The 12,830-nt window shown below is 35.4% G+C and overlaps 1 protein-coding gene across 2 annotated transcripts; it reads left to right on the forward strand.

Moving 5' to 3' along the window:
• Positions 1-9,182: 9,182 nt before the first annotated feature.
• LOC115720596 (uncharacterized) lies at positions 9,183-12,830 on the forward strand. 2 transcript variants are annotated; one of them, XM_030649744.2, is made up of 4 exons: positions 9,183-9,627; positions 9,938-10,068; positions 11,812-11,916; positions 12,173-12,830. In XM_030649744.2, exons 1-4 carry the CDS (start codon positions 9,553-9,555, stop codon positions 12,597-12,599), a joined length of 738 nt encoding a protein of 245 aa, XP_030505604.1. In that variant the 5' UTR covers positions 9,183-9,552; the 3' UTR covers positions 12,600-12,830. The 2 variants fall into 2 exon arrangements, with proteins under 2 accessions (XP_030505604.1, XP_060966186.1); XM_061110203.1 differs by lacking the exon at positions 9,183-9,627 and adding an exon at positions 9,642-9,694.

Here is a 12,830-nt window from a genome sequence, read left to right on the forward strand (position 1 = left end):
GAGGAGGGCGCCAGGGTTACTCTTACCCTGAGTGTCCACGGTGCAAGAAACATCATCCGGGACAGTGTAACCGGAAGACATGCTTCCTGTGTGGCATGGTGGGGCATTTCAAGAAAGATTGCCCCCAGGCAAAGAAAGAGGAGTCAAAAGCAGAAGTGAAACCAGTTCCTGCTCGAGTGTTTGCCATCACCCAAGCTGATGCTGCATCCAGTCCTTCAGTTGTGACAGGTCAGCTTCCCGTCAACAACTTATTGTTTACAGTATTATTTGACTCGGGAGCTACACGCTCATATGTAGCTACAAGAGTAATTGATCTTTTGGGTAGGCCTTGTGATATTTTAGAAAGAGGGTTTGGAACCCTAATGCCTAGCGGGGAAATGATTATCTCTAATAGGCGCATTAGGTCTATGCCAATTAGGATCGAAGATAGGGAATTGAGTACTGACCTCATAGAATTGAAATTAACCAAGTTTGACATTATACTGGGAATGGATTTCCTATCCAAGTATTCGGCCAGTATAGATTGTGGGCGAAAAATGGTGACTTTTCAACCGGAAGGTGAAGATCCATTTGTTTATGTTGGATCAGTTCAGGGGTCTCGAATCCCGGTTATTTCTGTGCTGAGGGCTAGAGATTTACTACGCAACGGTTGTGTAGGATTTCTAGCGGTGGTATTTGACTCCAGCAGACCTGAAACATTTGGGCCTGAGGTAGTCCGGGTGGTGAAAGATTTTCTTGACGTGTTTCCCGAGGAGTTGCCGGGATTGCCACCACAGCGAGAGATTGACTTTGTAATTGATCTGGCACCTGGAGTCGAACCTATTTCTAAAGCTCCATATAGGATGGCTCCAGCAGAACTCAAGGAGCTTAAGTTGTAGCTTCAGGAGATGCTTGATATTGGGTTTATTCGACCCAGTGTATCGCCCTGGGGAGCTCCGGTTCTCTTTGTGAAAAAGAAAGATGGTACCCTCAGAATGTGTATTGATTATCGGGAACTTAACAAGCTGACGATTAAGAACAAGTACCCGTTGCCCAGAATCGATGATTTGTTCGATCAGCTTCAGGGAAAGACAGTGTTTTCAAAGATTGATTTACGGTCTGGTTATCATCAACTTAGAATTCGGGAGGAGGACATACCGAAGACTGCTTTTAGAACCAGATATGGGCACTATGAGTTTCTGGTAATGTCGTTCGGATTGACTAATGCTCCTGCGGCTTTTATGGATCTTATGAATAGGGTATTCAAGGATTTCCTCGATAACTGCGTTATAGTGTTTATCGATGACATCCTTGTATACTCTCAGTCAAAAGAGGAGCACGAGCATCATCTTCGAATGGTATTACAGCGACTTAGGGATTACAAATTGTATGCCAAGTTCAGAAAGTGCGAATTCTGGTTATCTGAGGTGTCCTTTCTAGGTCATATTGTTGGAAACAATGGAATTATGGTCGATCCAAACAAGGTAGAATCAGTGAAGAATTGGCCGAGGCCCAAGTCTGTGACGGAAGTTTGAAGTTTTCTCGGGTTAGCAGGGTATTATTGACGTTTCGTCGAAGGATTTTCTAAACTTTCTATGCCCCTAACCGAATTGACCAAGAAAAATCAGAGATTTGTGTAGTCAGATAAGTGTGAAACAAGTTTTCAGGAGTTGAAGCAACGTTTGATAACAGCTCCGGTGTTAGCTTTGCCATTAGATCAAGAAAAATTTATGGTTTATTGTGATGCATCCAGACAGGGTCTGGGATGTGTTCTGATGCAAGCTGACAGAGTCATAGCCTATGCCCCTCGTCAATTGAAGGATTATGAGCAGCGTTACCCAACTCATGATTTAGAGCTCACTGTTGTGGTTTTCGCTTTAAAGATATGGCGACATTATCTTTACGGTGAAAAGTGTGAAATTTATACTGATCATAAAAGTCTTAAATACTTTTTCACCCAGAAAGATTTGAATATGAGGCAGAGAAGGTGGTTGGAGTTAGTTAAGGACTACAATTGTGAAATTTTGTATCACCCCGGGAAAGCCAATGTTGTGGCCGATGCTTTAAGTAGAAAAGGTCCCGGGCAAGTTTGTACTACAGTTATGATAGCACCTCAACTAGCCTCGGAAATGGTTAGTGCAGGGATTGAGTTCGTGGTCGGGAAATTACATAATTTAACACTCCAATCTGATCTGTTGGAAAGAATTAGAAAGGCACAGTTGGAAGATTCCGAGCTAGTTAAGGTTCGAGACGAAGTAATGGCTGGTCGGTCTAGAGGCTTTTCAGTCTCGAACAGTGGAATGTTATTATACAAAGCTCGAGTTTGTGTTCCTAGTGTTGATGAGCTTAAGAAAGAAATATTAGATGAAGCTCACACCACGCCTTATTCGTTGCATCCGGGAACCACCAAGATGTATCAGGATTTGAAACCCTACTTCTGGTGGTATGGGATGAAGAGAGATGTGGTGGACTACGTGTCCAAGTGCTTAACCTGCCAGCAAATTAAAGCTTAACATCAGAGGCCGGCAGGGTTATTGCAACCTTTAATCCTTCCAGAATGGAAGTGGGAGGACATTGCAATGGACTTCGTAACTGGTTTGCCTAGAACTACGGGGATGTGTGATTCAGTATGGGTCATCGTGGACAGATTCACAAAATCCGCTCACTTTCTACCAGTGAAAGTTACATATTCAGTGGATCAGTACGCTGAATTATATGTGAAGGAGATAGTTCGTCTCCATGGAGCCCCTAAATCTATTGTGTCAGATAGGGATCCAAAGTTCACATCGAAGTTTTGGGTGAGTCTTCAGAAGGCTATGGGTACCAAGTTAAAGTTTAGCACATCCTTTCACCCTCAGACTGATGGTCAGTCAGAAAGAACTATTCAGATTTTAGAAGACTTACTGCGAGCCTGTGTCATGGACTTTGAGGGCTCATGGAGTAAGTACTTACCTTTAATTGAATTCTCCTACAACAACAGCTACCAAAGTACAATAGGGATGGCTCCCTATGAGATGTTATATGGTAGAAAATGTTGTTCTCCTATTCATTGGGACGAGACTGGAGAAAGGAAGTACTTGGGTCTAGAGTTAGTACAGAGGACCAATGAAGCTATTGATAAGATCAAAGCAGGCAGAAAAGTTATGCTGATCCGAAGCACAGAGATGTTACATTTCAGGCAGGGGAACATATTTTCCTGCGGGTTTCACCAATGAAGGGTATTAGGCGCTTCGGGAAGAAGGGTAAGTTAAGCCCTAGGTTCATTGGGCCATTTCAGATACTCGAGAAGGTCGGGCAGGTAGCATATCGGCTAGCCTTACCACCAGCATTATCGGCTGTTCATGACGCATTTCACATTTCTATGTTAAGGAAATACGTGTCGGACCCGACTCATGTCTTGAGTTATGAAGCCCTTGAAATACAACCAGACTTATCCTATGAAGAGCAACCTGTTCAGATTTTGGATAGAAAGGAAAAAGTTCTTCGCAACAAGACTATTGCACTGGTTAAGGTGCTCTGGAGGAATAGTAAGGTGGAAGAAGCCACCTGGGAATTGGAGTCGGATATGAGGACTCAACATCCAGAGCTATTCAGGTTAGATTTCGAGGACAAAATCCTATTAACGGGGGGATAATTGTAATGACCGCTCTAGTAATTTGGATTAGTAAAGGCAATCAGCACTAATTTTTATTATTTTATTATTTTATTATTATTTGTGAATTAATTTAATTATTGACCCCAATATTTAGAAATAAATATTAGAGTTATAATTTCTCAATTCCGGAGATTTTATTAAACTCTAGGGGTATTATTTAGCTTATATGTGAAATATGTTAATTTTGTAATTTTGCTCGGCGACAACGGAAAATGCGATGGATGGCTAGATTGATCACATGGGTAAGTTTAGAACCTTATTTTATAGTGGGAAATATTTTAGAGGAAATAAATTATCGGGGTTGAGCGGGGTTATGGAATTTGACCATTTTACCCCTAACTTTAGAAATACCTAAGTTATACATTAAAGGGCATTTTTGTCATTTGGACAAATGGGGAGTAGGTGGCTGCCTAGGTGTTTGACACCTAACCTAGGTTTATTTTCAGCAAAGAGTTATTGGAAAAACTGTTGTCATTTGTGGAAAATTAAGAAAAAGGAAAAATTGGAAAATTGTATTGTTCTTGAACTCTCTCTCTCTCTTTCCTTCGGCTGAAGCAAACCAGGGCAAGGATCAACTTGTTCATCCTATTTTTCTGGGATTTAGCTAGAATTCAAGGAGGTTTCATCTAAGGTAAAGCTCTAGAACCTTTAAAGATGTGATTTTAAGCTTTTTCTTTGATTTGAATATATGAAATTGTAAATTAGGGGCTGTTATGGTTTGAAGTGCCTAGGGTTCGAAATTTAGGGTTTAGTTGAGTTGATTCTAAGTCCTAGCTGCTGGTTTTAATGGGTGTTGATGGTTTTATGCAATTTTAAGTTTAGAGTTCAAAGCTTCGAGCTTTAATGGCATAATTTGATTTATTAGCTTGTTCTGTGAATTATAGGTTGGAAATGGTTGTTTATGCATTGTATAGGTGTACTGGAGAGTTTGATAAAGTTTGGTTGAGATTTGAGGTCATGGGGGGAATTTTTGGGTTCCCAGCACAGAACCGGAATTCCGGTTCTGGGGGACCTGTACCAATCGGTCGACCGGATGGTGACCCAGAACTGGATTTTCGGTTGGGAACCGGTCTGCCTGTTGGGGGAAATTCCAGAACCCTAGTTTTGGCCAATTTTGAGATATTTAGGGTATTGCCATGAGGTTTATCGATAGGGAAACTTTTAGTTTCAAGTTTAAGTCCCGGAAAGTGATTTGGTGAGTCACTCATCTGTGTTACAATTATTGTGATTAGGGCATCCATCTAGCACGAGAATTCCGTTCAGGTCGGCCAGCACACTTGAATTCGGAAAACAGGTAAGAACTGTGTATAATGTATGATGTGATTATCTGAATGTGTGTATATGTGATTGTATATGCATGCTTGAATTATGTTAAGTACTACCAACACTTGTATGAATAAGTTATAGAGTGCATTGGTATAGTGATTATTGTGGTTGTGAGTACGTTACAGTGATACCAACACGGGCACGAGAAAATACTAAGGTGTGTGGTACATCACTCAGTATTACTCAGTGTTTGGGGTAAACCCTACCAACACTCATACAGTGAGGTACGATGTGTATGTGGTATAGTGGTTGTACCCTGGTATTGAACGTTCATACTCATCTGTTAAGCTCTGTAAATAGGTGTATGGGCGCCTATTTACAGGTCGGAAATTATATGGTATGTTATATGCATTTCTTACTGAGTCTGTTGACTCACAGTTTCTGCTTCTATGTGTAGGTAAAGGAAAGGCGAAGACTGAACAAGAGTGAATCTGAGCTCGGGTGAGATTGTACATGTCAAGCAGCGCGACCTGGAGTGTTCGGTCTCGGGACATCTGGGAGTTATATTTTGAAAGTCGTTGTGCGACCTGGAAATTATGTATTTTGAAATGTATAGTTTGAAAAGTAAATTTTACAAAGTTTAAAAACGGGATCCCGGAATCTGTAAATATTATATTATATTACAAAGTTTAATATTTAAAGCAAAAGTTTTAATTTGACACGTTTTTCGAGAAATTTCTTTGATTAGCAAAGATTGCACAATAATTGAAAAAACACTGTAGCGTGCCTTAGCATTAGGGCGTTACATGGCATATACCAATCACATATGCCAAAACACTTAAATGGCAACAATATATATACATATAAAACTTCAATCGTAAAACCTTTTTAATCGCATGCATATCATGTATATGTATACACAATGTAAATTTTAATCGCATGTAGTAATGCAGAAATTTCAATGGTATAAGCATATATATATATATATATATATACATGATACCACAATTAATTTAATGGAAGATCAACACTACCATATATTCTCAAGAATTAATTTAGGGATGCTCTTGATACCACATGTTAGAATACTGTAAACTCTGAATATAGCCCTAATTAATTCATGAGAATCAAACAATAGAATATAGATTAGCGGAAGCGTACCGGAGTCCATAGAATCGATTTTGTAATGACTTTTGATTGGTATAATCTTCTAATTTGCATCAAAACTTTCTCTGAAACTTTTGCTGTTGGTGATAGGGATACAAGAGTGAAAAAAAAATACGATGCAAATGGGGACCATTACCCGTTATATTACCAACAGACAAACCTATTGGTAATATTTATTGACTATTTCTATTTGGCCCCTCATCAAAATTAGAAATTGTCTAATTGGTATCCACATGAACTTTATTCCAAAATAGACCACATAAATTTGACTTATTTATTTGATGACCCAACACACATTTTATATATACAATTGTGACCCCAATAAATTCTAACATTTGTAGCCATAATATCAAAATTAAGATCACCTGGTGGAAAATCAACAGTGACTCGGGATAAAAATAATGGTCTCACTAAGGGGATTTTTACTAAATTGGGCAATTTAGGCGAGTCTGCTTCTTATAGATTACAACGTCTACTCTCAATAATTTCATCTATATATTGCCTATAGCGAGCTTGTGTTTCTTCTTAACTAACCCTAAGTGAATGTTTTCTATTTTTTTTTTTGTCATTCAACTCAAGTATGGATTGGGGTCTATGAGTCTGGGGTTTAAAAACAATGGCTTAGAATTAGGGAAAACCAAGTTCGACAAGGTCTGGGTGTTTACAATCTTATTCAGAACGAGGCATTGTCTTGATTAAAAGAAAAAAATACTTCAAAATTCTAAAAATATAGAACATAAAAACTCAGAGCCTCTAAATCATTTAACCCTAATTTCTAACCTTAAGTTGTTAAAAATCCATATAAAAATTCCATACAAGAAATTGATAATAAAAAAATATATATGGAAAAAAATAATCAAAGAACAATGGTGGAAGTACACTTATTGGGTTGTTGAATGAAAAGAAGCCTTGAAGAATTCCTCACTCAGAACTTCTTATACCAGGGGTCTGGTTCGTAACAATGTCTGGGTTGAGAGAAAAAGGTGTCAAAAACTCGAAGGAAGAATATGAGAGATAAATAGGGCATGCACTTTCAGAGAAAATAGGGATTGGAATTTGAAATTCTTTGAAGCTTAGTAAAACAGGAATGGCAAAATACAAAGGAAGCAGCTGATCTTACATCCAAATAATGGTAACTATTCGATCTTAATGATGACCGATCGAATGGATGAGAAATATTGAGAAAATAATGGTAAGATTAATAAATGTTGAAATGATGTTTTTTCTTGAAATACTGAACCGCCAAAATGAAGCATGCATTTTCTATCAAAAGGAAAAATACGATTGTACCCTCCATTAATTAAAAGTACTTTTCAATTTTAAAAATCACTTTCAAGGGGATAATTATTATACCCATATTTCGAGCAAGAAATATGGTTATTACATGTATGAAGAAGCTGGAAAATAAACCAGCTCGAATTATAAAGAAATAAATACGTTCAATAAACTAGCCTCAAAAAATAAAATTGGTAGAAATATTTGAACTCATCCTTTCAAAGATAAGGATGAGCCGTGAATAACATTTACCATTTCGTAAGACTAGCAATATGAACAATTAAAGTCAATCTCGAGATACACAGAGTATACTACAGAACTACAATTAGTTGGAAAGGGTAGATAATGAGTTTTTTAAGAGCTTACAACTTATTGACCCACATATTCGTGAGTATGTTGAAAGATTAAGGGATATACGCACAATGTAACTCATCTTGCATATGATGACAGTACCTCGCATAGATATATTTTCTCCCTCAACATCACAGAAGAACGTGAGAAGCACTTCCTAATTTTATACTTAGGCATAAAAACCAACTTCAAAGTAAAGCTTTAGAAGATGGTCATTTGTACTGCGAGGTGAAGAGGCGTAATCAGCATAAACCACTTATAGATAAAAACAAGAGTAGTTATAGCGATTATTTATTTTTATCCCATGTGTTATAAATATGAAAGGCTATGATTATACACGTTTCATGAACGATTATTAGGATAAGATTCCCAGGGAATAACTGTCACCCTAAAACTCCTATAAATAAGGACAGAACCTAGGGAAAAAAGGACAACCAAATTCAGAAATAGAGAGAATAATTCAAAAATTATATCCTGTATTCTGTAAATATTTTGTGAAATCTCAGAAATAAGATGGACTCGTAGAGTATGACGAGTTAACTTCAAAACCACGTTAAAAACCTTCTTGTTATTTATATACATTATCATTATTATCTATTATTATTCTAGAGTTTATTTATTATATTAAGGCTCATTTATTGGTTAACGAACATCATGTTAATAATAAACAACACGTTGATAAAAGATGTTAGTTCATATCGATCCAATCATGCATAATCAAATTATATACAATACATTTACTAATGTTGATTCACATATGTGATCTGAATCAAAATCACATGCACTAAAGTATAGTGTTTAGTAAACCGTATTTGGTAATTCCATATTCAAGATTCCATACTTTAATACACTACCGACTTATTTTATTCATACAATATGATCTTAATTATTTTGTATTTTCTTACAAAATCATACATTCTCTATATGAATATGATTCTTTTTTTATTTACTAATTATATTTCTATAATTAACTTATTACTTTATCTTATACTTATCTTTCATATATATACTCTATTATATTATTTATTAAATACTTATTTTTAGGACATAAACTCTAAGAGTGCAGTGTGAATTATTGAAGTTCTTAATTTTTTTTAGAAAATATTAGTCAAACTTGTAATGCATTTTGAAGACTACAAAAATTATTTTATGTTCTTATTTTTAAAAACATAATTTTAAAAATAAAATACTAAAAAAATACAATGTACAAACAAAAAAAAAATGTCAAACCTCATGAGCTAAAATAGCTAAATTTTTTAAATTATAAAGTTACAATTTTGAGCTTTTATGAAGTGAGTCAAAGTATAGTTATTATACATATTTTTTCTCAATGAATAATGCTTAATTAAATTTAAAGATTATTATTTATTAAGTTAAAAATATTTTATTATTATTTTTTAACTTTTTTTTTATTTATGTGTATAAGATTATTATATTTTTTTTATATATATTTTATTGAGATTTGTTGATATATTTTGAAAAATAGTGTGGAGAAGGAAGTATCTGAAAAAATTATTTAAAAGAAAAATTGATATTTCTCAATTTACATTTTTTCCCCAGAAGAGGGTCTTTCTCTGCCAAGAAAGAAAAGAAGAAAAAAACAAATTCTCTTTCCTTATTTATTACTTCTTTTGCTCTCTCTCTCTCTCTCTCTATCCATTCCAAATTCTGTGTCCTGAATCGTATATAAGAATCAGAATAATTCTCTAAGCATCTATTGTTGTTCTTGTTTCTCTCTCTGCTTCCTTATTGTTATATATCTAAGGTGGTTTGGTTTATTGGTATAGCGTATGATTTGAGTGGAGATTATTTACTACATCCATATTCTTCATCCCCTTCTTGGTAATTGTACATATATCATGACTTCGGTCATCAAGATGGACGGTGATGATCAGCTCCCAAGTTCTCTTCACCATTTATCTCTCCAAGATCAGGTACCCTTTTCTTTTTTCCAGATCTACTTTTCTTCTTCCTTCTTCTTCTCTCTGCTTACAAATTTTGGTGTGTATCCAATTTTTTCGATTTCTTTTTTCTTGGGGGTGATTCCATTTTTTTTTAATTATTATTATTGAAATTTTGATATACATTTTTGGCGAAAAATTCTGAATTTTTCTCTGGTTGTTCTTGTCAACCACGCAACGTAGCGAAGCTGCGAAAGTGAAAAGTTTTATTTGACAAGGTCAACTCCTCTTTTGTCGTTGAGAAATTCGATCTTTTTTTTCATTTGGGTTTTCTGGGTTTCAGGGGGAAATGTCGAATAAGGCAGAGATTCAAGAAAATGGGTTTGGGATTCATGGTGGGGTTTGTGCGATATGCTTGGATAAGATAGTGCTTCAGGAAATTGCTCTGGTAAAAGGTTGCGAGCACGCATACTGGTTTGTCTGATAGTTCTCTTAAATATGTGTAACCCTATTTGTCTTTCTTGGAAATGCATGTGATATTGAACTTTTTTGCCTTGTGTTGATTTTTCTTGTCTTTGTTTGTTTTTAACCCTCATAGCTTGAACTTGTATTGCTACACATTTTACAGTCTTGTTTAATAATACGGTTAATATTCTGTCTATAATATATAGTTGTATTGATTATTAGGGATTATTATGTGTTTTCTTAGTATTATTGCAAGTTAATGTTCATCTTTTGGAACCAGTAATTAATTGGATATAATTAGTCGTAATCTGTTTATAATGCCAAGATTGCATTGCAGCTTTGTTACACAACTCATGAAGGAGTTTCTATGAGAATCATCTTTTATCAGCTTTGCACCTTAGATATATTGTTTCTTAGGATGGATATTGCCTTTTTTTCCCTTCTTCTTTTGGGTTTTTTGTCATCTTTCGAAGACTATTAGCACTTCTTCTTAGTTGCTTGCTCGATTTCTGAATTTCAGCAAAATTTGAATGACAGTTCTTTGTTGGCCATATTAGAAATATGTTCGGTCAATACATTCATATATGGCAAGGGATTGGGGTCACCATTTGAACTTCTGAAATTCACTTGCGAATCTTGAACTCATACTTTTGTAGAGTTTGAAGGTCTCTCAAGTACCAACTTTTGTACCGTCCTCGTTTAGTTGGAAATCTCACAAACATTTCAGATTAAAATGTTTGGTTGGCTGGTGTATCATGGAAAGTTAATAGACACTGGATTGCTCGTTCTTTCATTTTTTGTGTTTTGTGCTTTCTAAGTGAATTTAAATAAACCATTCACTCTATCTCACAAAGGTATTCATTTTACAATATACTTTTGCAATTCTGCCACGGGCCTTTGGCCAGGTTTTATTTCATTCAGTATGTTGAAGGAGACTGAGTTTGAATGGATCTGTCCCATCTTCTCCAAAAGCCAATTGAATCTGCTGTTTAGATGGAGGAGATGAGTCAAATTGTTAGATTCATTATGGTTTCTTAGGCTAAGAATTTAGTTTTAGTTTAAAAGGTTTATTGTTTTATTTTATTTTATGTTATGTTTATAACAGTCTGTTATGGAGGAAATCTTATCTTTTGTTGTCTTGTAACCTTTTTAATTAATGGAGTTTTCTTTTGGAATTTAAAATAAACCAAATCTTCAACAAATAAAATGCTCACACTTGAATTCTTTGAATGTTTCTGATTTGCTTCTTTGAAGTCTGCTATATCCTACTATCTTTTTTATATATTAGTGTTTTATTTTATTTCATGCAATCTCAATTTTCTTCTCCTAGTTATAGAAAATAATAGTATCGGTGTCTTCTTGTTACAACATATCTGATATACCCCTAGTCACCTATATATTTTCTTTACACAGAATACAATATTTTTATCCATCAATGTATTTTCTTTTGTTATCTGCAGTGAACATTTTAAAGGCGTACTTTATGCCAAGGATAGTAATTTTGTTTCAGATCATTATAATTTTCTGTATGTTTTATTGTATTTCATATTTACTTTAGTGTAGAGGTGCTTATTAAATATCTATTAATGGAATTTTTAATCAGGCTCAAAACATTGTGAAATTATAAGTTAATTAGGATATCGTTGATTTCACCCCACCCACCTTCATCTTTGTCTTTTTGTGTGTGAAAGGGAAAGCTACCGATTAGTATGATACTCACTCTTTGTTCTACTATGCATTTTCTTTCTGTAGTGTGACTTGCATCCTTCGATGGGCCTCATATGGTAAAAATCCAAGCTGTCCTCAGTGTAAGAATCCATTTGAGTTCCTCAATGTTCATCGATCACTTGATGGCAGGTACTAATTTGATTTCCATATTGTTTTCTTGTTTCACTTTTGATTTGTGATTTGTTTGGTTAGAATGATGGTTGATTAGCCTTTTCATTAATATATCTAGTTCTTGGGCTTGACTGAATTTTGCAACCGAGTTGCTAATTTGGTTCAGTTTGGGCTTAAAATTATATGTTCCTTTTAATTTGGGGTTGTGTATATATATATATATATATATATATATTTTATCTAATTCTTTTTCTTTTTTCGGTGGGAGAAACAGCATCCATGATTACATGTTTGAGGAAAGTGTCTGCCTCCTTCTGAGGGCAACTTGGTTTAAACCTTTGACTGTGGTGAATCGTGAAGTTACCTATGATGATCCTGACGATTATTATTATCCATACGAAGAAGAAGATTGTGATGATGATCTAGATGAAGTTTACTTTAGCAGTTCATCGAGCATTCGCATTGGTAACCGTAGATGGGGAGACAATGGATTTGTTAGGGGTGGTCGCCAAGAAGCCAGGCCAGTTCATAGGTCAAATTTTGAGGACCCTGGTGCTGGTTCATCTCGTCAGCCTAAACAAAAAGAGGCTGCAAAAGATAAAACTGGCCGGCGAGCTAAGAGAGCACTGAAGCGTGAAGCTGCTGATAAGGCAGCTGCTGCAAAACACGAGCAGCATTTGGCTAGGTTCGGTAGGAAATAGTTTCGTTCGTATTTTCTGTAATTACATCATTTTCCTGAACCCGGTTTGAACCCCTCTTGTACAGTATTTCCTTTGTTTTTTCAACATTCCAAATGTAAAAAAAAAAAAAAAGAATGTCAGAATTAACTCTTGTGAAATAATAAGGGGTTAAGGACTCGTGGATATCAAAACGGTTTTTCTTTGTTGTATCAAGGAAATTCAATTTTAAATTTCATTCGACTTTGATTTAAA

Source organism: Cannabis sativa, chromosome 2 (genome assembly GCF_029168945.1).
Source record: "Cannabis sativa cultivar Pink pepper isolate KNU-18-1 chromosome 2, ASM2916894v1, whole genome shotgun sequence".
NCBI classification, from domain to species: domain Eukaryota; kingdom Viridiplantae; phylum Streptophyta; class Magnoliopsida; order Rosales; family Cannabaceae; genus Cannabis; species Cannabis sativa.